Raw genomic sequence first — 24,384 nt, 5'->3', positions numbered from 1 at the left:
CTGCCGAGCAGGGGAGGGGGTACTTTCCAGGTACCATGCGATCTTGTCTGAGCTCCTTCATGAGCATCAGTTACCTGGGCTTGGGCAAACTTGGGATCTGAATGATGGAATCCCTAGTCGACCATGGTTTTCTAGTTTAGCTTTGTTAGACCATGGTCTTAGATTTTTATGAGTGAGGGAGAACCTGACTTTCGGAGTGCATTAATTTAAGTGCTCTCTGTGGTGTCATTGTGAAATTGGGGAGGGAGGAAATGCCATTTTGATGACGTGAAAAATTTACCCAGCTCTCCCACCTTGCCCTGCTTGCAGTGTGATAAACGGTGCTCCTGGCCACCCGTGTCAGGATCTTGAGTTCCCAGGAAAAATTTTCACAGTGTGATTACGGGAAACAACCAATTTCCATAAGTGAAAATGAGCAAGCTTATTAATGGGGCCTTGGTTGCCTATTGCATTCAATCACGTTTATAACCAGCAAGGCGAATGATTGTATTGCATGATTTAGAGTTTACACAATTACCACCGCACAGCCAAGCTGGCTGTACTAGGGGCTGAGAAAGAGGCATATGTGGTCCTTTTGCAGGTAATAAAATGGAAAATCCAATTTGCAATTGCAGAATAAGCCTCTGAGTGATAGATGATCTTCATAGCAGCATCGGTCAGAGGGTCACCGCTAATCAAGGTGCTGCCTGGCTCCCCCAGCGGCCCGCTCCTCCCGACTGAGGAGTGAGCAAAGTGAGTTTGTGTCTGCGAGCCAGCCAGCGTGTCTGTAGATGCACCACTTTGGAGCCTATTAGATCCTCTTTGTCACAGTGCTTAATCCTGCTGCCTGGTCCTTGTTAGAGCACCACCAGGGCACTGCTCAGCCTTCTAATAAAGGGGCCAGGGGGAGGGCACTGAAGCGTGCGGTGTGAGGCCATTGCCGGCTGACTGACAGCAGGATGAGATGCTGCCTGCCTGTTATTACTTAAAAGGGAACACACTCCGACAGCTGACAGACGAGCTTCGCCGAGGCGATGGGAACTTGTTGCTAGGCCGATATGAGACAGATGTCATCTTTTCTCACGGCATAATGGTCCATCTTCACTCTAATTATATTAGCCCTCTTCTGAAATTGCTGCATGCCAGGCCCGTGGGTGAGGTAAGAGAACCGGGAGACAGATCGCTCTCTGGACGGATTGCAGCTGCATAGAAGTAGGGATTGTGTTAACTACCAGTGACGTTAAGTCGAAAAGCAAAAGATGCTCATCCCATCATGCCTGGCTCCCGTGATAATTCTGGGGAAATGCTGCTCTGTTAGGATCACCTGTAATTTCCATCCTGGTCTCAGGTAATTGATTCCTCCTTCAAGGTTTGTTGTGGACCGTCCATGTGGTCTTCACCGTCCTTTCATCAAACAGGAAGCTGATGTTTTGTTTTTCTCTTCAGTGAACTTGAACCATTCTCTCCTCTCAGACACGCCTCCCCCTCTGTTCGTCTTGGGTTGTGAGGGCCCCTGTGTATTTGCTTCAGCCGCACTGATACTAAAATCAGCAGAAGATAAAGGCATAGGGTAACTCGGCTCTCCCTCTCCACCCCGCAGCAGAGAGCAGAACAGCAGAATGGATTCAAAGTGATGGAAATGGCGATGCTGATGAATAATATCCCATGATCCTCTCTGCTTCCTCTCACTCTCACACATCGGGTTATGACTCCTTTTCCCTGAAGGGAGCATGTCTAGCTTACAGTCAGCATCCCCTCTGTGCTCCAGTTAGCAGAAGTCATTAGTCTGTGCCTCTCCCGTCTCCACTGACAGCACTAAATAGAGACATCACCAGGGACTGACAGATCTCCAGGGGGCTGAGGGCTTCAGGCAGAAGGGTATGGCTGACCTTTCCTGGCATTATTCCCCTAGGTTTGTCTTCCAAGTGTGGCAGCGAGGGAGCATAGGATCTTTGTGGATTATTTTCAGAAGCTTGCCATTAAAGACTGCAGGGTTTGTAAGACGCTGTCAGGTAGTTAACCAGAGGCTATGCCCATACTTTAACGTCTTAGTAGTTGGCCGGCAGTAGACTGTAGATTCTTCTTTCCTGTAGAAATGTGAAATCTTAAGTTCAAGGATGCTACATTGAAAATTTGTTTGTATCGTACTTATTTTTTTGAGACAGAGTCTGTATAGGCCAGGCTAGCCTAGAACTCATACCGTCCTGTCTCAGTTTCTTCCCCTAGCATTATTGATAAGAACCATCATGCCATCTTGTCCTTGTGTTTTCAGGTTACTGGGGCAAGCCTTAGTACACAGCAGAAAGGAGCTCGTGATATAGTCCAGAAAAAGAAGCCAGCCCCCTTTCCTAACTATCTGTGTCAGTCAAATTTGAACTTTGAATTAACCAATGATGGTCCATGGCATCTTCCCCAGTCTCTGCCATGACCCGTGCACTCTTACACTGATCCAACGCCCTGGAAATGTAGCACAGCCAGAAATTCTTTGTGCCTCAACACAGCTTGCCTTTGGAAGTCCCTGCTCCTCTTTGTGAAGTGATGAAAACCTCATATTCCTGTGGTCCCTGTCTAAACCACACACTCGGAGGAAGCCATTGCTACAGCCTTAGTTCATGGTAGTGGGCAAATGATGCAATGCCCTGGATGCTTGGTCTGCAGATTAGAACTGAACCAAGTGAAATTCAGCTATACTTCTCAGCAGGGTAACCAGCATTAAGGTCAAAAAGGGAAGAGAGTTCCCACCGAATTCCCTCCGATTGGGGGAATCCCTTTTGTTTAGAAGTCAGTTTGTGTCCTAATTCCATCAATCTGTAGTATTTATACCTTGTCCCAGTGATCTTTCTTTGATTCATTGTTGACAAGGCTACGTGGGTAGGAAGAACTTAGATGCAGGAAGATGACGATATGTCAGCTTCAGTGACATGTCAGGTGGGCGTGTTAGAGGGGTTTGTTCACTTCAGCTTTTTATTGAATTGTTCCTGTAGTGACTAATACCTAGTACAAGGGACCTTGCTCAGGTGGTCGTGCATCCTAAGGACAGGGTATAGAGTGTATATTGTTTATGAAAGATACAACATATAAGAAATATGGACTTACCTTTTGATATTTCTATCATCATCCTCTTTAGGATAAGGGGACTCTGAAGGTCAAGCATTAGTGACAGAGTGGTATGAAAGAGATGACTTAGGAATTGAAAACCTAGATCATAAGAAGAAATCAGAGCTACAGAAAAATGCAAATGAGAGATTAGTCTCCCTCTTAGGAACCACAACAGCACTCCCTCTCCCAAAGTACACGAAATGATTTGGAGAATCAAGCTCATTAATTTTCCGAGTGATATAATAGCTGACCAATGTCTAATCATTAAGATGAGGAAATTGACAGTATTGATAATCTTGGAGAGCAATGTATCTGCTTGTTTTTGTACTTTATATCAACAAAATCAGTTTCTTTGGAAAGATGTGATTAATTACTTCTCTAATATTTAGTAATATGTCTTCTCTAAAAGTTATTGTAGGCTTGTAGAAATTTATTTTTTTATTTTTGAGATTATAACACAATTATAATGTTTCTCCCTTCCCTTTCCTACTTCCAAATCCTCCGACACACCCCTCATCCTTTAATATCATGGCCTCTTTTTTCATTAATATTTTTCTTTCTCTGTTTTTTTCAGTTTTTATAACAAAAGGGAAAGCATCAAAGTTGTTTTAAGAAGAAACAAGTTTAACCACTTTGTAGCAAAAATTTTTGGAGCTGGAGAGATGGCATAGTCAGTAAAGTATCTGCCCTGTAGGCATGAGAATCTCAACTCAAATTCCCAACGCTGTGTGAAAAGCTAGGCATGGGCACAATGGTGCATTCTTATAATCCTGACACTGGGCAAGACAGGAGGATCATGGGGCTTGCTGGCCAGTCGATTTCAGAAACCTCCAGGTTTATTGAGAGATAACTCTGAGAAAAGCAGGGTGGCAGGTGAGGAAGACACCCAACATTTGTTCCTAGACTACACGCATGTGCTTATGCTCACATGCGCACACAGACACACACCACGCGCACACACACACGCATACACTACATATCACAAAAGAAAATAATTTTTTATTGTTTAGTCCTTCATTCCCAGAGCTCAGAGGAATGGGAAAATTATTTGTGTTGGTCTGCTTGCATCTCAAGAATATATTTTTATTGTCCTTACCATCAGTTCTGGGAAAATGCCAGTAACACGTCCGAACAGGACAGCCATGTCACTTGGCATGTCTTGAGAAGGGTAATTGCTGAGAGTCTCTGTTCAAACAGCCCTTGGCTGCAGGACAGAAGACTGAAATTGGACCTCTCAGGAAAAGGCTGTGGGGACTCTCCAGGTGAAGCCATATCCATTCCTGCTGTAGAAGTACTCTGTCTTTGATCTTGTCTTCTGTTGACTGACAGGTAGAAGGAAGTACCTTCATGGTTCCTTTTCTATTTTTGAGGAGTCCAAAAGTTGGGGCAGGAAGATTCGATTGATCATGAGTAGGTGATCCACGGTGGGAGGAAACTTCCTGGCTTCAATGCTTCATTAACACACATTATTGATCTAGATGGACACGCAGATAGATTGTTTTGGCCATGGCAAGAAAACAAGGTTTGGAACCAGATTCAGATTCCCGTGCTGACATTTTCTGATCTGGGGCACATTAGTTCATTCACCCCAAATGTCCATTTCTTCACCTATAAAGTGATGTTAGTAACTGAGCTCGGAGATTGCTAGAAAACTAAACGAGGGAGTAATTTCCTAAGGTAATTTGTAAACTGATTAAAGCGATACAAGTGTTAGCCTGCATCATCACCATGTTAATGAGACTCACTTAGGACTGGTTTTCCATGTGCTCATCATTCTTGAGGGGTAGATACAGGGTAACAGCAATGGAATGCCCTCCTATCACCTCACTTGGTTTTGTGCTTGATGAAGAACATTCTGGCGATCTGATTTGCCTTAGATCCACTAACACTAGTGTAGCACCATGAATAAAAACCCAGAGACAGAAATTGGGATTCAACCTGAAGGTCAGAGAAACAAAACAGCCTCTACCTCAGTCCAAAATGGCGATCCTACGTTTAGGAATCTCAGAATGAGACACTGAGTAAGAACTGTCTCCTCCCGTTTTATAATCCTCTCTAGTGCTGGGATTAAGGGCGTGTATACTACCACCTGCTTTCTATGGGAAGCTAGTGTGTCTACTGGGATTAAAGATGTGTGCCACCACTGCCTGGTCTATAAGGCTGGCCGGTGTGACTGTTTTACTTTTCTGATCCTCAGGCAAGCTTTATTTATAAAATACAAATGAAAGGCCAATACACACAAGCATCACCAGGAGGTTTCAATGTTATCTCTTCTTTCAATCTTTTGTTTTAGAGAATAACTTTGATTTTAGTTATATGAATGGGTGAGTATGTCCATGGGTGAATCTGTCCATGGCTATGAAGGCAGAAGTTCTGGATTGCCCTGGAAGGAGATTGTGAGCCATTTTATGTGGGTGTGGGGAACCAAACCTGGGCCCTGTGCAAGAGCAGTGTACTGTCCTAACTGCTGAGCCATCTTTCCAGTCCCTCTTTCAGTCTTGAATAAGACTTTTAGTCTCTATAGAAAAACATAGCAAAATAAGGCACGCTGTACTGGACAAAGCATCTTCTTAAGTTGGTGCTTGTGAACCTTTCTGTTTCTTCTCTTCCCCTCTCTTCCCCTCCCCTCTTCTCCCTCTGTGCTTTCCTTCCTTCCTTTCTTCCTTCCTTCCTTCCTTCCTTCCTCCCTCCCTCCCTCCCTTTCTCCCTTCCTCTCTCCCTCCCTCCCTCCCTCCCTCCCTCCCTTTCTCCCTTCCTCTCTCCCTTCCTCCCTGCCTCCCTCCCTTCTTCCTTCCTCCCTCCCTCCCTCCCTCCCTCCCTCCCTCCCTTTCTCCCTTCCTCTCTCCCTTCCTCCCTGCCTCCCTCCCTCCCTCCCTCCCTCCCTCCCTCCATTTGGTATTAGTTTCTCGAATCAGGGTATCATCATCAACACTGCTTATGTGTACCAGTAAGATTTGGGCTAAGAGCTTTAAAAAATAAAGTAAAAATGACTTAGTGTACTTAAGGATTTCTTCATGCTTACCCTGTTGGATGACAGAACCTTCAGCTTCCCTTTCCTTCTCTCCATCTTTTCAGGCAACTTGGATCTAACTGGTCAGAAGCAGGTCTTCAAAGCAGAGAACAACCCCTGGGTCACCCCAATTGCTGATCAGTTCCAGCTTGGTGTTTCCCATGTTTTTGAATATATCCGTTCTGAGACCTACAAGTAGTAAGTAAATTATGTTTTTCTTAAATTTCAAACTTATTTTTAAATTAATATTTTAAATATTTAAATGTGATTTTAAAAAACATCTTGGCATTTTTTTTTTCTCTGTGTGTTGGTAGTGAGCACATAGCATTGCTAACTGTTTTACTGAAAACTCCAGGTGGTAAATTGTCTTTGATAAATGTACAGTATTTTTACTTGACATGTTCAAGGGCATTTTTGCCAGTTCTGTTTAGAGAATTTTTAAGGTATTAAATTGGTTAAATATGCATTGTACTCCAGGAACTTAACCAGACATGTTAAGATCAGAGTGCCCTTTATTGTTCTGTGTAGGAGAGTTACATGTTGTGAGAAACCTTGTTTAGCCTTTATTTATAAAATCTGTAGAGAATACCAGGCCAGCCATTCCATTGTGCAGAAGGTTTGACTCTAGTGGGATAACGAGCTCCAGGGAAACAGGACAGACAGAAGATGAGGAGGGAGGGAAGAGAAAGAAGATCCAGCGAGCTTTAGGTCATGACTACACCATATCTCAAGTCCCCTCTTACGGTTAAGGGGGACCATGGGAAGCCCTTCCCACAATAACTGATGATTCCCACTTCTCTCTTCCTCGTGTTTCAGGGTTCATGGGTATCTTCCCACCTCCCGCCTACTAGTGCTGCCTTCTGTCATTTTTCGATCTCCCCCTAGCTCCTACACCCTAAGATGTTCATTTATCTCTACGCTTACCTGATTCCTAATGCAGAAAGAAGGATAGTGTGGTTTTAACCATCTTCAGGGAGACTTGAGAAAAATCCAGTTGTATTTTAATCTGCTTCTATTTTCAGCTCCAATTTAGCATCCTGACTGCTAGAGCAAAGCAAGAATATCAATAAAGGATGTGCTCCCTCAAGAGTCTCTTGGTTTCTTTATGAGAATAGAAAAAGCCTTACCCCCACCTCTCAACTGAAAACATCAAGGCTGTACTGGGCCAGTGGGTCTGGATCAGGTGACAGGACAGAGGCAGTCTGTGTAAATGGCCAGCTGTCATTCCGCAGTCTTCCAGCAGGGGTGCTGTAGAGAAGACTATGCTGAGGAGAAAAGGAAATCCTCTGAAGCTTTGGGAACGTAGCTCAGTGGCCGAATGGCACAGGAAGGCAGAATTTACATAGAAGCTGACAATATGGCAGCACCTCCTTGTAGGTAAAGCAACTACAGCATACCTTTTAGATAATGCTGAGACATTAATGAGGCAAGCCCCCAGAATAATGTACATGTACAGTTCATTATTGTATATGGACTGAACAGGTATGTACGGTCATTATAGATTCCAGATTTTCAAAAATGCAAATATAGCTCAGCCTTAGAAGTTGTTTAGTTAATGAAAATGTGTGAAAATATAATTGCAATTTAACAGATTATTTTGTGCTTCTTGGTAATTATTGGCATCATGTTTTTTTTTTTCCTGGCTCACAGCTGATAATTTTTTGTTATCAAATGCAAGGCTATGGAACTTTTTTTTATGTGGTAATATGCAGAAAAGTGCCCAGCCCAGCCTCTATTAATTCAGAAGTAGAGGAAGCATTGCTTTTTATTCCAATTAACAACTTTTGATTTAGTCTAAATTAATTTATAATTTATGGGAGATTAGAATTCATTGTGTATGAAAGCACTACTAAGTTGAATTTCATTTATAAAGATTAATTTGTGAGTTCCTGGGGTTTATGGTACCTCAGAGTCATTATTAGGCAATTAATCATCATTATACATCTTATCAATGGATTCAATTGATTCAGTCCTAGTTGGGATTCTGGATGAAGAAGGGGTATCTTGTTTACTTAGTTCATTAGTTATTTGAAGACAAATATGTGATGATTTTAATCAGTAACATATACATGTGTGTGTATGTACACACCTGTATATGTATGTGTGTTTACCTGTGTGTTCGGGGGTAGTGCACAGGTACTACAGTGTGCACATGGGTGTCAAGGATGACTTTGGATGTCAGCCCTTGCTTTCCACCTTGTTTAAGATGGGATCTCAGTGCTGTGTATGCCAGACAAACCTACCTGCAAGCTTAGCAATTCTCCTTTTCTATCCCACATGTCACCATGAGAGCACTGGTGAGTGCTGTGGTGTCTGTGTCCGGTCTGAGTTCTGAGGATCTGACGTGCTTGCCTGGCAGGCACCTTGCCTGTTGAACATTCTCCTCAGCCCTGTTGTTTATATTCCCACCTCCTCCGTTATTAGCATCCTCGCCTTGAGGGTTGGTGTAACGAAGCAGTCTGTGTATTATAAACCTATCTTGTGTGTTAGATTAACTGTGGCAAAGTGGATCGCCTTCGGTAGAGTTAAATCAACGCTGAGAAGTGTAAGGAAGCGTGCAAAGACCATGTCTTCTTTTTAGGGAACCATCCACTACTCTGTTCAGCACTGAAGGGCAGGGTGCACTGTGACCTCTTCCCGCCTCCTTGGGACAGAAGTGAATGTTGATGGCTTTCTTTCTCTCCGCTTTTTAAACCATATTCTCTCATCATAACTAGCATCATTTATAAGATAGGCTGGGCTAAAATATGGATCATTATGCAGTTAAGACGCAGACTCAGGTCATAGTCATAAAGCGCTTGCGTGTCCAGCACTGTTCTCCATCACTCGCCCTCACATGTTAACATGCAGGATGTTTGCAGCCTGGGGGCTCTGCAAGGACATGGACAGACAGACGCACCCTCGTGGTAATTAGCGCCCACCTCCATTCCATTACCGCCAAAGCAGCATTGCATAGTGTCCTTCTATCAGAAACAATAGTACTCTAATTCTAAAAATTTAAAAATCTAAAACCACCTTTTCAAGTTTGACAGGAGACCATTGGCTCTTTATTCATGGCTCTCGTTACTTTTGTAAAGGCAACTTCCATGTCCAGTGCCTAAGTCTTAGGTTCTCAAAGAACCTGAAGTTTTCTAGTTTCTTTTGTGTGTGGGTGGGTAGGGGTATATGGTCATGTGTATGCACGCACGTATGTGAATATGTGCACATGTGTATGCAGGCAAGAGGCCAATTCTGGGTATCATTCTTTAGGAATGCTGTCCACTGAGACATGGTCTGTCACTGGCCTGCAACTTGTCAAGATGGACATGCCGCCTGGCCACCGAGTCCCAGGGCATCACTCTCTCTGCTTCCCCAGCACTGAGATTACAGCCTAAGTGGTTCTTCTGTATGAGTCCTGGGAATCTACCTCAGCCTCATGCTAACCAGAAAGCACTTTGTCAACTATCATTGCTCCCCAGCCATCCTTATAATTTCTAATAATTACTTCTTTGTTTCTTTATATCTTTTACTTTAGCTGATACATCATATCTCCTCTATTTAAAAACACTTAATGTGCATACACATAATATAACGTGCATAATAAAATGTACTTATATTACTATATGGCTACATATTAAAGATACATGTACACCTATGAAAACACAGTTTGATTTCGGCATTTGAAATTTTGAAATTTGAGGATAAATTCCTCCCCCACTTTCCCCCTATCCAATTCATCCTTTACCTAGGTAGAAGCAGGAAAGAATTAGGGAACATTCCAGAAAGTTTTATTTTCATGCTGGTGATTGAAAAATTTTCTCCAGTGCCTTTGGCACCTTTAAGCACATCCCCGAGATGTCCTGGATGTAGGGATGTGACAAGCACAAGGCTGGCTCATCTGGTTTACAGGCTCTGATGGGCTACAGGGAAAAACGTGGATACTCAAAATGGACGGAGAATTGGTGATTGGGCAGAAATGAAACCCTAGGTTTTTGGAGATGATTTCACTTGATTCAAAGAGGAGCTTAGTGAAGCAGTAAGAAGAGCAATAGGTGTTGGCAGCTAGGATGTTGATTTGTTTTTCATTGTGTGTGTGTGTTTATGACATACATGTAGCGGTCAGAGGACAATTGTAAGGAATGGGTCCTTTCCTATTGTAGTCCCCAGGAGTTTAATTCCAGTTATCAGGCATGTGTACAGGCCCCTCTACCCAGTGATTCATCCTATGTGCCATCTCACCAGCCCCGCCATATGGCTCTTCAGAGATGCTCTGAAGGATACATACACTCTAGGTGTTCATTGGTCGTAGCCATTTCTCAGGTGGAGACTGCTCTGTGTCCCCCTGTCTTCTTGCTTCAAGGGGAAGATACTGGCTGTTGTGATTGTGTTACCTGTTATGTCTTGTGCCCCTGTTAATGTCAACTAAGTGGCTGAGTCTGGAGTTAGGGAACACATTCAAACACAGTAGCATTTTCATTCCGTTGCTAAAGCACACATCACCTTTGAACTCTTTTGGGGATGGTACCTATTCACCTACTTATTTCTATTTGACTTCTTTGATGTCTGTAGAAATTTGATGGACCCATCACTGCTTGTTACCTTTCCAGAGTTAGATTTTTTTTTTTCCTGCTGAAGGAGCAGCCCGGCTGAAGTCTGAGCGCTTGACAAGATCTACTGTGAAAGGGAGTAGCTCGCACTTCCCACATTTCCATTTAGGCGTGCACACAGCGACCGTAGCCATTTTAAAAGCTGACAAGTTCACTCTTGTCAACAAGTTAACAAAAGGAGACATTTGACAAATGCTGGGCTGAAGACGTGTTAGTTGAAAGAGGCCTTTGGAACACGGGCGTCCCCATGAAGGGTGCAATTTGCAGTGTGGCAAGCCCACATTCTCATTCCCAGCCTGACTTGACACAAAAGATGCTTCTCCCTCGTTCTTCTACCCTGTGGCTTGCTTTTCTCCCCGGGGAAATACGCCCCCTCGGGGGATTCTCCTTTCACGTGAGTTAGTGGGAACAGTGCTCAAGGGCAGGTGGGCAATTATGAAAAACCACCAAGCATTTATTTCTCTTCGCTGGGGAATCCGGCAAAACCAGCCGACTTGCTTGATTTATGAGGACTAGTTATTTTATCTGCATGTAGAATTAAAACAAACTTACCTTTCCTTCTGCACTGTGGGCAAACCTGTCCCAGGGTATAATGGACATAAATGGGCTTTATTAATCAACTAACACATCGTCTAATAGCTGCTGAGTCAGCAGCCTAGAAGTTCTTTAAGTCACCAGTGCATCTGGGACCCAGTTTGTGCTCCCTTACCAGTGTATCTGGTACCCAGTCTGTGGGCCCTTACCTATGCATCTGGAACCCAGTCTGTACCTTTGCCAGTGCATCTGGAACCCAGTCTGTGGGCTCTCTCACTCTAAGACAGCCATGTGAAGCAGGGAATCATATCTAATGAAAACTCTGAAAGCCTTTTAGTTTTTTCTAGGGAATTGTAGATGGATACACAAAGCTAGCAGATGGTTTTATGAATATCTTCAGAAAGTCTAAGGAGAGGGTGGAACCATCAGGACCTTTTGATTCTCTCTGTGAATTTTACATACTGGTAAACAGTATACAGTACACTGTAGACCTTTTTGGTGTAATTATTGTATCTGGAAATAAATTAAGCCACATGCAAACAATACTTCTGTACAGTAGAAATAAACAGGAAGGACCAAAGCTTTCCTTAAAGCTTTGATATAGAGATTGCTTTTAATCTTAAAAGTTGACTATATTCTACTCCCAGTCATTTATAATTTCCTTTATACTTGCTATATATGTATACCTGGCTTCCTGTTTAAATTTAATAAATGTATCATTCTATTTCCCCCATAATATACGATGAAGTTCAAGCTTTTGGCACCTCTGGTCCATTTTGTCTGCACATGTCTTTAACAAGGATCAGTACAGCCAGCCAGTGGTGGCGCACACCTTCATCCCAGCATTCCGGGGGCAGAGACAGGTAGATCTCTATGGTTTCAGGGTCAGCCTGGTCTGTAGAGCCAGATTCAGGACAACCAGGATTACACAATGAAACCATGTCTCAAAAACCAAAACCAAACAAACAAAATGTCAAGGGTTGCTACAAAGTATTAAAGGAAAAAGAGAAAGCCATTGAAAGTATTAAATTTTGGGTAGGGTTGTGTCACATCTCTTTACTTTGTACAGGCACAGCAACAAAACCACCAGGACACTTAGGTGGAGTGGGGAGGCCAACCTTAGACAAGTCACAACTGACTTTGCCCGAGGCTGTTCCATACATGTTGACCTTTGAGACATTTTCAAACCTTGCTGATCTTCTGCAGGAGACCCATTCCCTTAAACTGCACTGAGCCTGAGACTGCACCTCCACCTCTTCTTTCAAAGGGTGTGCCTTCTGCAAGCACCAACCACACCCCTTCACTAACAAGTGATACAGTCCTTAGGTGTGTTTGGAGTTGACTTGTAGTCAAAAACATACAGGTACAAATTCAATCCTCTTCGGTGACTCAGGACTCAGTGTTCAGTATGGATTTGGGTATGTTATAAGAAGGCTCATGTCCACTTCCCATGGGTGAGCAGCTCTGGTCTGCCATGCTGTGCCCACTGTGATGTTCTGCTGTGCTATGGACCCACAGTGATGGGGCCAAGCAGGGTGTGTGGACTTACCCCCTTGAAACTGTGAACCAAAATAAATCTTTTCTTCCTTGAAGTTGATTTTCTCAGACATTGTGTCACAGTAATGGAGAGGTAACAGCTATACAGGCAAACCTCAGCTGCAGATCCTCTCTGAACGTTCAGTAGCCAGCTTCCAAGATAGCCACCAGTTTTTAGATTCCCACTTAGTGTCCGCATCTTGGTACATTGTACCACTGTGTGTCTCTCATAAATGAATAAAGTAGAATAGTTTATCTCTGCCAGAGAGGAAAACAGAAGAAATATAATAAGACCTCAGAGAATTAAGGATCATGATGACATTGGTAATTGTGAGGGTTGGTTCCAAGAACAAAGAGTCAATCATTTGCAAGCATAAAAGCATGAAATCATCACCATTACCATCTTTCTTGAGTTTTAATAGCCTCCGTGTTGTAAAACTTCCAAGGACATTTCCAAGATTACTTGCAGAGCTGGAGTGATGACTCAGCAATTGAGAGCCCTCTCTCGGGGTACCTGGGTTCAGTTCCCAGAATTTATAGAGTGTCAACCAATAGCCTGTAACTCAAGGTCCATGGGATCATATGGTCTCTTTTGGTCTATGCAGGCTCCTGGACATACGAGCACATGAACTCACAAAATCAAACACCCATCCACTGGGGAGAGAGAGAGAGAGAGAGAGAGAGAGAGAGAGAGAGAGAGAGAGAGAGAGAGAGAGAGAGAGAGAGAGAGGAGAGATCTTTCTTAAAAATTGTTTGAAGCTATTTGCTTGAGTGACGATTCTATTTCTCCCTATTTCTCTCTAAATAAATGTAACTCTCTTAGAGCTTGGCTAGGCTGGTTTTGTTAAGGTGATGGCATTAAATCATAAAATCCCATAGCTTTCATTTTTCCCCATATAGCAAATGGACTGTGAGCACAGAATTTAAAAATGTTTATGTAATAGTGACTGTCAACATTTGATTTAGTTGCCCAACTCTTTCTCTGTCTGGTCATAGTTGTAATTGTCCTAATAAAGTCATGCTTCCTTTGAGGGTAACAGGAGATACATAGACTGTTGGAGGAAAAATGTGGAATATTTTTCTGTCTTCCATTTTTTTTGGAAAATCACTTAAGTTTTGCATTGAAGGATTTTTTCCTTTCTGTTTTGTGTCTTAGAATTATTAAATTTCACACATAACTAATATTTTTAATTGGACATATTCATAATTTATTCTATAAACAGTTTTTTCCTTTATTCTTTTAAACGTGTTTATGAAGATTTGTTTTCTCTTCTCTTGTGTTAAATGATTCAATTTTTATAAAGAAAGGTACTTTCCATTTGACATTTCCCATGCCCCGATACTCTGCGAGTTACACTTGATAGTCTTCACCCGCCACACCTGTGAAGTTCAACCTGCGAAGGCTTGAAATCCAGCCTTTAGAATCTTGCTGGTGTTCCAGGTGGCGTCTTTACAAAATGACACTTGATAATATCCTATTTTGGAATGGTTCCCTCTCGACATGCTTGGGTAGAAATCCAGACTTTGGAAATGGTCCCTTCTGATGTCCACAATGACTGTCGTGGTTTTCCTCGGGTCCTCCCTCTAGTGTGGTCATGCCTTGAGGATGCAGATTTCCTGAGATTCTGCAGGGACCTGGTGGTACCAAGGTTGACAGGAGGTGAAGCCCTGTGCTTTGTACTTTTCTCAGTGACTCCTGCAGTTGTCATTAGAAATTCCTGATTAACCTCTAGAGGATCAAAGTGGGGGCACACCTGCTCTGTCTGTGGAGGAGATGTTTATTCTGAACTTTGCCCACAGAATCCATCAATTGATCATTTTAAGGTATGGAGCAGCCTCTTCCTCTTTCACCTCTTTCTTTTCCCCGTTCTCCTTCTTCTCCCTCCTTTTTCTTGTCTCCCATTCCATTCCTCTTTTCCCACCCTGTTCCTCCTCCTCTTCCTCTCCTTTCTTTCCTTTCTTCTTCCCCTCTCTTCTTCCTTTTCTCCCTCCTGTTCCTCTTTCTCTTTCCTCTCCATCCTCCTCCTTCCTTCTCTCCCTGCTTCTTCCTCCTTCTCTTTCTCCTTCTTCCTCTCCTTTTGCTTCAGTATCCTTTTCCTTCCTGTCTTCTCTCCCCCTTCACTCCCTCTCTTGATTTTTGATATTCAGACTTTCACTGAGCTTGTATATAGCCTGTGATGCGTGGCACGCCACATTATGATGTCATTTTAAGACTAGTATAATATGTATAATTTCTCACACTTGACAGGAAGAAAATAAACACCAACTACTCTATCCACATTCCCCAAAGGAAATATGTCAGGTGATTTCCTATTCAAGAGGAACTGTTTTGAGTTCCATGATTAGATAGTAGTCACTTGATATAATCACTTTGACCTGTACGATATTGACATCTTCAGTGACAAAGATAGCCCTCCGTCTTGATAATCTTTCTCAGATTCCCCAATTGGAGCATTCAGAGCTTGATGCTTTCTATCCAACTACAGTGAATTATTGCTTGAATTTACTTTTTTTATTTGAGAGATAAATTAAAAAGTGGCACTTTTATATGATCAAACTAAACTGCCTTTGGTTTCTATTCTCTACACAGTTGTATCTTATTTTATTGCATACTAGCTTTTTACTGAACCCCAAGCTCTTATTCTAGTTGGGCATTGTTGAAGATGTTATTTATTTATTACTATTATTTTTGGCAGTTAAGTGTTTTTCCTTGTTGTCAGGCATATAGGATCAGAATGAATTATGTTATGAAAAGTGTTTCAACCAACTTTATCAGATAAAAACTTAAACATAAGTTATATTCACAGGCGTTTGTCAGACGCTTGCTTACTCATCAAGCATCAGGGAGATAATTTTTTATGTTTTATTATGTTGAGTTTGTATATTGTTTCATGTGTGATTTTAAGATTTATGGTATGAAAAATGTTTATGGTAAAGAAAATAGTTGCTCACTAGTATAGTTATTTTTAGCTAGCTTCATAATAGTAATATGTGAAGCCCATATTAGTAATGTAATAATTCTATTATCTTTAAAATATTAAATATGTAAGCCTATACTTCAGTCTCTGCCCAGTTAGATAGTGGTTGGTTAGTGGTTGAATCAGATGCCAAATATGAGTTTTTCATGATAGCCTAAATAAATGACTACTCTGGCTTTTAAAAAATATTATTTTGTCTTTTTATGGGGGTTTCTGCTCTGATAATTTTACCTTAACTATTGGAATTGGTTTACTGGCATTGACACTGGCATTTGACTTACCATACCATAATGCAAGCCAATAATCCCAGGCCAGCTGTCAGAGGGGTTGGTTCCTTCTGAGGACCATGAGGCAGTGCCTGTTCAAGCCTGTCAGTTGCCCAGGTATGTGGGTTCCTCTTTTCCTGCTGTGTGGGTGGGTCCTTCTTCTTGCCCTGGTAGATGGATGGCTCTCTTTCCCTGCCCCTCTTCACCTATTTTTCTTTCTATTCCCTTCTGTTCTGTGACCAAATTTACATTTTTTTTTAACAAACAAGAACGCCAGTCCCTCTGGGTTTAGACCCATCCTAATGGTCTTAGTTTACTTGATTTCTTCTATAACAATACTGTGTTCAAACATGGTCACATTCTGAATTTAGGGTAGGATTTACTAGATCTTCATCAAATAGTAGGGCTGATGGAAGAGAACATCACCCCTACTCCATAATATTGTTACCCAAGTGCCATAGAATCATCCTACCGTCTCCTCTGAGGTCTTGCATTGTGTTCCCACCTGTTCCCCCTCAAGATTGGCATCTGGAGTAACATGTCCCTGCAAAGCACTTCCCCGTCCATGCCCCCTCAAGATTGCCATCTGGGTACTGTGTCCCTGCTTCGCATCCGGAGTAGCATGATCCCCCAAAACACGGTTTTCACCATGTTTGCCACAGGCTGGCCCCCACAAGGTTTTGATGCAGGTGAATGGTTTTAAGGCTAAATCTTGTCAAAACCCAAGCTGGTCTGAATTTGAAGGTACCTTGCGAATGACAGAAAGATAAGAGAATGCCAGTCTTTAGCTAGAGGGTTCAAGAGGGAACATTTCATAGATTGTTGCCCACTGGACACCATTTCATTTCCCATATAAGGAACTTGTTAGTTTCTTTTCTTGTCCCAGTGACCAAGCATCTGATAGACAACATAGGAGGAAACATTTGTTTTGCCTAAGATTTGGTTTCCGGGATGCCAGTCTCTCTAGCTAGAGGGACAGTGGGAGAACAGAGCAGTGCACAGATGATAGCCAAGGAGCAGAAACGGTTCCCGTGCTTCTTGGGCTGGCTGTCTCCATTGTTCCTTTACACTGCGTCCGGGTCCCCAGCCTGGGAGATTGGCACCGCCTACGTGTAGGGTGTGCCCTCACCCGTAGTCTGCTGTAGAAGTGCTGTAACAGATACACCCACAGGCATCCCCCAACAATCCTGGGGGTTTCTAAATAAGACCAAGTGACCATACCAGTGTCACAAAGAGAGATGCAGTTTAGCAGGCGTTTGTGTCACTTGAATGCTCCCAGTAGACATGTACTGTTTCAGGGGACGTTTTCAGCCCTATGTGACACCTGTTGGGGTTTCTCCTGTAAGTGCGTAGGCGCAGTCTGTCTCAGCCTGGAGTCCAGCACTCATAACTGGAGCTGGCATACTTTTTAAAATCATTGTTCCCACTTTGACTCATGAGATCCCTGAGTGAATGGCCAAGATGGCAAGCACTATAGAGTTCTTTCCTCTTGATGCTAGATAGTTTTACTTTCCCAGAACAGCCATCAAAGATAAAGGACTTGTTTTCATACTATGCAACATGAGACCATAAAGACGTAGTGACTCTACTGTGAAACTCTGAAGACAGAGAAAGGCGGAAAGGCTCTGGGTAGTGATTCTTTCTTTCTTATTTATTTATCTATCTATTTATTTATTTAATAATAGGCTTACTATTTAAGTCAAGAAACAACACATGAATTCTAAAGAGAATAATTATAGCCTATGTTGGTCTTAAAGGAAGTTTCAAGGAAGGGCTGGAGAAATAGTTCAGTCTCTAAAGTGCTTGACGACCTGCGTTCAAGCCCCAGAACCCACGTTAAAAAGAACATGGTGGCACATTCCTTTAATTCCAGCACTTGGGAGGCAGAGGCAGCTGGATCTCTGTGTGTTTGAGGTTAGCCTGGTCTACAAAGCAAGTTCTAGAACAGCAAGGCCTCTCTAACAAAAGGAAACAAAACAAAAATTTGGGTGAGGTGCCTTGCCTTGCTTTGTAATAGAGAGATACATGGAGCATGCTAGATAGCCAGCCTAGCACACCTGGAAAGTCCCAGGGCAGCGAGAACCTATTCCTCAAAAACAAGGCAGACAAGACCTGAGAAACAGTAACCATGGTTGACCGCTGGCCTCCACATGCTCATATGCATAAGTACACACACAGCTCCTCCACACATGTACACTTGCACACACACACACACACACACACACACACGCATGCACACACATACCAGCGTGGCTTCTATCTCAGTTCTGCTTTGATGAATGATCTCACCAAATTTCTGCATCTTTAATGAGGTAGTTTCTGAATACATCTTCTTTTAGGGTCATTCCAGCAACTATTTCTGAGTTCTTTATTATTCTAGAGAACATGGTTTATTGTTATACTAATTCGTTATTTTTTAAACATAGTTTAATTCTTGATTTTAACACCCAATCGGTTTTCCTTTATTGATTTCTTTTTTTTTAGCAAAGGAAGACAATGATGACCCCAAATATAAATTGTTACAGGAAAATGAATACAAGATAAAATTACCAAATCAACCTTTTATTCTACACTTTATGGAATATCTAATATATGCTTGGCAGTAACTTATTCTTACACATGAATTCCTGACACTTTCGATTCGTCAGACTTATTAATCAATGCAGTCAGCATCAGAGCAATTTTATGAGACTTACCAGTCATCAAAAATTTATTATCAGATAAATCAAAGAAACAACGAGCATCTTAATAGGGTAGAGAAAGAGGCATGTACAGGATCATTTAAGGTTGTGCTTTTTGTCAGTTGTGTGTGATATTTACAGCCAATAGCAGAGAACTTACTCATAATTTCACACACGCAGTCAGCAGGGCAATCTTTATCTTGGCGGGTGCAACGTTTCTGTTTTTCTCCAGAAGAATATCGTGCTTAGCTTACTATGAAACCCAGGATGTTAAATAAACAGGAGGTAGAAAGCATCATTTCCAGTGTTTTGCAGACATAGGACCTGCACTTTCTTCTGAATTTCCATAACAGAATTACTGGGGTCAGGCCTTTGGGCATGGTGGCAAAGCCACACAAAGGAAGGGGTGGGATTCAAATTGCCTTCCATGTAGATATATTTCACATGTTTCTTCTGAAGAATGGAAACTGACTTTGGTTTACTAGATTTTGATATTCTTTAGAAGGTTTAATTAAAGATTTGGCTCTGTGGCGGGGGTTGAGCTGCATGGAAGGGGGTTTCTCTATTATCTCTAGTTCTTTCTTGAATGTATCAGTACCTCATGATCCTCAGGACAAAAGGGCCCTGGCATGACAAAGCATTTATGCAGAGCCACTGAGGCTGGACCTAGAATGGCAGGGCTATGAGCTATCCCATGACAGACACCTAATTTCCACCACAGACCTTCATGTTAGCTGAGTCTCTGCTGAGTGTTCTTTATTTCCATCCTTGCCTGTGGAATATTCAGGTATTCTTCCATTTTCAGCTTCAATTGTGCTTCCCCAGATCGCTTGCCACCCTTCTGCTGTAGGGTCCTTCTACTATTTCTTCAGGACCTTTCCTTTTCTTGGTAGCAGTCTTCATGATGGTTGTAATAATTGCTGTCATATGTAAGGGTTTACCAGGCACCAGGCTTCTTACATGTATGTACTATTCATTACTGTGAATACTACACATATTTTGGGAGTAATATGTATGTACACACACTCACGAATGCCCACACATGCTTTTGCTTTATGAGCCTGGAATCTCTGAAAGTGAAAGCCCTGATTTCCTGATTATGTAGCTTTATATGTGGTGTGCTCTCGTTTATTACATAAACGAACCATCTCATGCAGAGGAGTCTTTGGCAGGTCACCTGATGTCTTCAGAATAATTCTGTTCTGAGGTCTGAAGTGGACCAAAGTGTGTAGCACTTTTTGTTTTTTTCAGGGAAATGCTAAATAATACTTTGAACATTAAATAAAACGCATTCTCAGTATGTGGTTGAAGGAGATTAGGTCTTTCCAGGTGCTTCTTGTTTTTATAGCTCTCTTCACGTCTAAGTACCTTTCTTAACTTGTCAATGGCAAAGTGATGCCTCACTTCAGAGGGAGGCCTGGGTGAATCCGAAGGTTTGCTACTTGCCAGGCTTTTGTTTGTCCACCAATGGATGACTTCCTAGGACTGGGAAGTATATGAATGTGTTTGTGAGCCTGAGGAGTATTTCTGAGGGACACACAATAAACTAGGAAAGGTGATTTTCCCTAGAGGGAATAAAATCCACAAAACTAGTTGAGGTAATATGGAGTGGGCATATTCTCTTCACCTTTTAGGTTTAAGTTGAGAGGGAACGTTTCCCGTCATTTAAAGAGCACAGGGGTGGGAGAAGGAACGTGGCGTGGAGGTGCCATACCTGTTCTTCTGCTCAAGGAGGACTGTTTTCCTTCCCTCCTTCAGTTTTGGGGGCTGGAAGCTAAGATGCAATGTGTGTTTATGTGTGATGATGAGCACTTTAAATCTGTTCTTATTATGTGTGCTTGATAAAAAGCGCCTGAGTGGTGATCTTTTAATAGAATGTGTCTTGCAACTAGCAAATTTATTTTGGTACCAAAAGCTAGATAGCTCCAGAGGAATGTAAATTTTGTCAGTAAAAGTTTTGTTTGATAATACTTAAAAGTCTTGAAACTGTTTTTTCAGCTTTCTGCTTTATTTCTTTTTTCTAAGTTTAGTTAACAAGATGGGGGCAACAAGAAAACTGGTAGCCACAGAGGAAAATCAATTTTATAGAGAAATATGATTGGAAAAGATATGATGGCAAATAGTGAAAATGGCTCCTTGAAGCCCACCCATCAGGTGAACAGGTTTTCCAGGGTGACTTCGGTTTCACTGCAGTTCAGATAGAGAGAGTCGAAGAACAGTAGGACCGTGAGCTACTTTCACTAAGGAAGTTCAGAGCAGGAGGCACCGACCTCTGCAAGTTTTTCCTTTGCTGATACCTAAACGGATTAGTGTGTGACAGGATCCGTTCCGGTTGCACTCACAGCATAGAAGCCACTTTCCTTGACCTCCACCTGTGCTGTAGACTCCATGGGGTCTGCATTCACAGGCCTCATCTCCCATGAAGGCGTGGCTCAGAGATGTCGGCATCCACCTCTGCTTGCAGGGGCAAAACAGTCACAGGAGAAACTGAACAGCAGGTAGACGAGGCTTGTAACAGAACCAAGCGTCAAACTCAGCCTGTCTTGTTTTAAAAACTCCTTTCCAAGTGTCCTTCTTTCCTTGAAGTAGGAACTAGTACCAGAACGCAAAAGCCTGGATCCCCCTAAAGCTCATTTCCCAAATGAACCTCTTTCTTCATCCTGCTTTAGGGTAATGTCTACGAATGAATGAAGGAGTGACGTCACTCTGTTACAGTTTTAGATGAGGTTGCCCCCTCAGTAAAGCTCTCATACTAAGAGCCAGCTGTTGGTGTGGCCACAACTAGATCCTGAAGACTCTGACCTAATCAGTGATTTCATCTGTGATGGATTTTTAATTTGGTGGCATCACTGGGAGGTGATAGAACACCTTAGCTGGGTCCTCGAAGGAGAAAGCCAGTCACTCAGAGAATGTCACTGCGGCTTTATCTGGCTGGCCCCAGGTTCCCCAGTTCCATCTCTTCTCTGCTTCCTGACTTCATGAGGTGAGCAGCCTCCTTTACCGTAGATTTCTGCCCAAGGTCTCTGCACAAACCTCTAACAATGAAACAAGAGAATGATGGACAGGAACCTGAAACTAATGCAGAACAAGTATTTTCTCCTTTAATGTTGTTTTCTCAGCTATTTGGTCACAGCGACTAGAAGTCTGTTACACACCTTCATTGAATGTCAATGTGTAGAGATTAATGAGATGTTCATGAGCACTTGGCTTGTCTGCTTTTGAGCCAGTTCACTGTCCTACAGAGACATATATGTTCTGCTTTACTTGAAGATAAATGTACTAGCGATCGCCAACAGGATCTCCCTTCCTCCATCTTTAGTCCCCAAAGTCTGCCCTTCCATAAGTCACCTTGATTCTGACTTAGCATGCCTTTTAGATAGGTTGTTTTGATGCAAAAGGTACAGACCAATTTTCTGGGCAGCTGTACTCCCTGGCTCAATGGGTGTGTGCACATTCACTGTAGGCTTCATGGTTGTATTTTGTAGTTGACTTACATCATTAATATGTGCCCTTTCTATTTGTTCATTTAGTTAGTAAATTACTCTGTATGTATGGCAGTGAGGGGTTGGGTGCATGTGGGTATGTGTGTGTGTTCCTGGTTATGGAGCTCAGAATACCCCCTCAGGTACTATCCTCCCTGGGTACTGTCTGCTTTGTTTTTTAAGATGTTACCACTCATTAGGACTTGGAGAGGACCATGGGGCTCAATGATTCTGCTAAACCAGCTGACCAGCAAGCTCAAGGGATCCCCCTGCCTCTACCTTCCCAGCCCTGTGATTACAAGTGTTTCCTCCATGCCTGGATGTTTATGTGAGCACTTCACTGACTGAGCCAGCATCAGCTCAGAGTAGGACTGTTCTCTAGCATGCTTGATTTCTGTTTGAATTTTAAAATGGACTTCTGGCCTTTTACAGATCATCTTGTATTAGATTGGTTTACAGGAAATAAATACACATAAAGAACTTTCACACAATTTCTTCTTTGTCCTTTGTGTCTTTGTTTTCTTATTAGCTGTAGACCTTGGTTTTAATTTTCTTACCCTTATGAAGAAGTGATTATTCTCCGAGAGTCCCCTTCCTTGAGGTGGGAAATAGCACTTGAATGCAAAAACTAAGGCCCAAAAGCACACTTCTCGACTGAGCCTCATGACTAGGGCAGCGTGGCGTGAGGTCCACTAGATGCCTGAGTAGAAAAGTTGTCATCTTCCACCATTGCCTCTTTGTCTAGGTGTGTGTGTGTGTGTGTGTGTGTGTTTGCATGTGTACATGCATTCGTGTGTCTTTTCTGCATTATCGGAATTTATTGGTCCAGACCCATCTGAATACATCAACTTATGTATTTACATGAATAGTGGCCTTCCACTAGAGCATGGTCAACTTACCAAGGACAGGGCTCTTAAAACTGACTAACCCATCTCTCAGTAGCTAGCAATTTCTAATAGATTTTTGGTGGTGGGCCATGATGTCCACCTCATCTCTCCATGCTGAGGTTCACCTTGAATTCTGCCTTGAATTTGCACGGGGATGTGCATGTTGTCACAACCACTGTGTGTTCATATGCGTAGCTGCCATGTTCTGTCAGGAAGACACTGTTTCGTTATATTCATCCACCATCACTGGTTCTTATAGTCTTTCTGTTTCATTTTCTACAACGATTCCCAAGCCTTAGGATGGGGAAATATGATAAAGATATGCTATTTAGGGTTATTCTCTGCATCTTGGCCAGTTATGAGTCTTTGTGTTATTAACATCTAATGCAAATATTAGCTTCTCCAATAAGAGTTAAAAGACGCATTCATTAATCAATGGATTTAATGATAAGCCATTAAGAGTCAGTTTAATATTATGCTCATTTGGCAGAATAATAGGTATGGGTTTCTATGTGGGGCCTGTGACCTGTCTACCCCAGGTTCTTGGCCTGAAGATGGTGCCAGGCACGGTTTTCATCTTGTGGAGCAGGATTAAATTGAATTGAAGTCCAATCAGAAAGTGACTGGTTACTTCCCTGATGTCTATGCCTCTATTGCACCAGTGGGCTTATCTTTCCAGGCCAGGTATTTTTATAGCTCACAGAATTCACAGAAGTGATGATTACTTTCTCCTCTATAGTATGCATAGCACCTTCCAGCACTATAAAAGCAAGCCACTGGGATGAGGCTTCTGTGGTTGTACCAGCTTGGTATCTCCATGTTCTCTGTTCGAGAATGTGGTTTCTTCATTGGTAAGGTGTTACTGCCAGGTTCTGAAGGTCAACCAACAGCATTGTCCATAACATGTAATGTTTGGGGGGTCTATGAGACTCACTGTAAGTAACAATTCAAAAGAGGTAGCCAATTTCTGGCACTGGCTGGCACTGGGCCTTTAATTTGCTGCCATATGATATCTACTATGGGCACTGTCCTCCCATTATAGGCTAACTTCACTTTAACTCTCTCTCTGTGTGTGTGTGTGTGTGTGTGTGTGTGTGTGTGTGTGTGTATGCGCACGCACGCACGCATATGTATGTATGTATGTATGTGGAAGATTCTACAGTGTGGGTCTGTCTTCATGTTACTTTTTCACAAAGTTTTTTGAGTTATTCATCCCTCCCAATATTCCTCTGTCAGAACCCTACCTTCAAAACATGCACAACTACCTAAAATAGTGCCTCCAGCTGGAGAGCAAGGTCCAAGACCCCTCACCAGTCTAGAAGAGACAGCTCAGACATCACAAGGCA

At 42.5% G+C, this 24,384-nt stretch overlaps 1 protein-coding gene across 3 annotated transcripts in view; it reads left to right on the top strand.

The window, feature by feature from the left end:
• The window catches only part of Rsu1 (Ras suppressor protein 1), a 176,638-nt gene that overhangs the window by 89,754 nt on the left and 62,500 nt on the right, over positions 1-24,384 (top strand). For all 3 annotated transcript variants that reach the window (XM_075970520.1, XM_075970521.1, XM_075970519.1), the window contains exon 8: positions 6,154-6,286. In XM_075970520.1, the coding sequence (XP_075826635.1) occupies positions 6,154-6,286 (133 nt within the window). The remainder of the gene's footprint in view (positions 1-6,153; positions 6,287-24,384) is intronic.

This window comes from Microtus pennsylvanicus, chromosome 4 (assembly GCF_037038515.1).
Source record: "Microtus pennsylvanicus isolate mMicPen1 chromosome 4, mMicPen1.hap1, whole genome shotgun sequence".
NCBI classification, from domain to species: domain Eukaryota; kingdom Metazoa; phylum Chordata; class Mammalia; order Rodentia; family Cricetidae; genus Microtus; species Microtus pennsylvanicus.
This window is presented reverse-complemented; position numbering and strand designations above follow the sequence as displayed.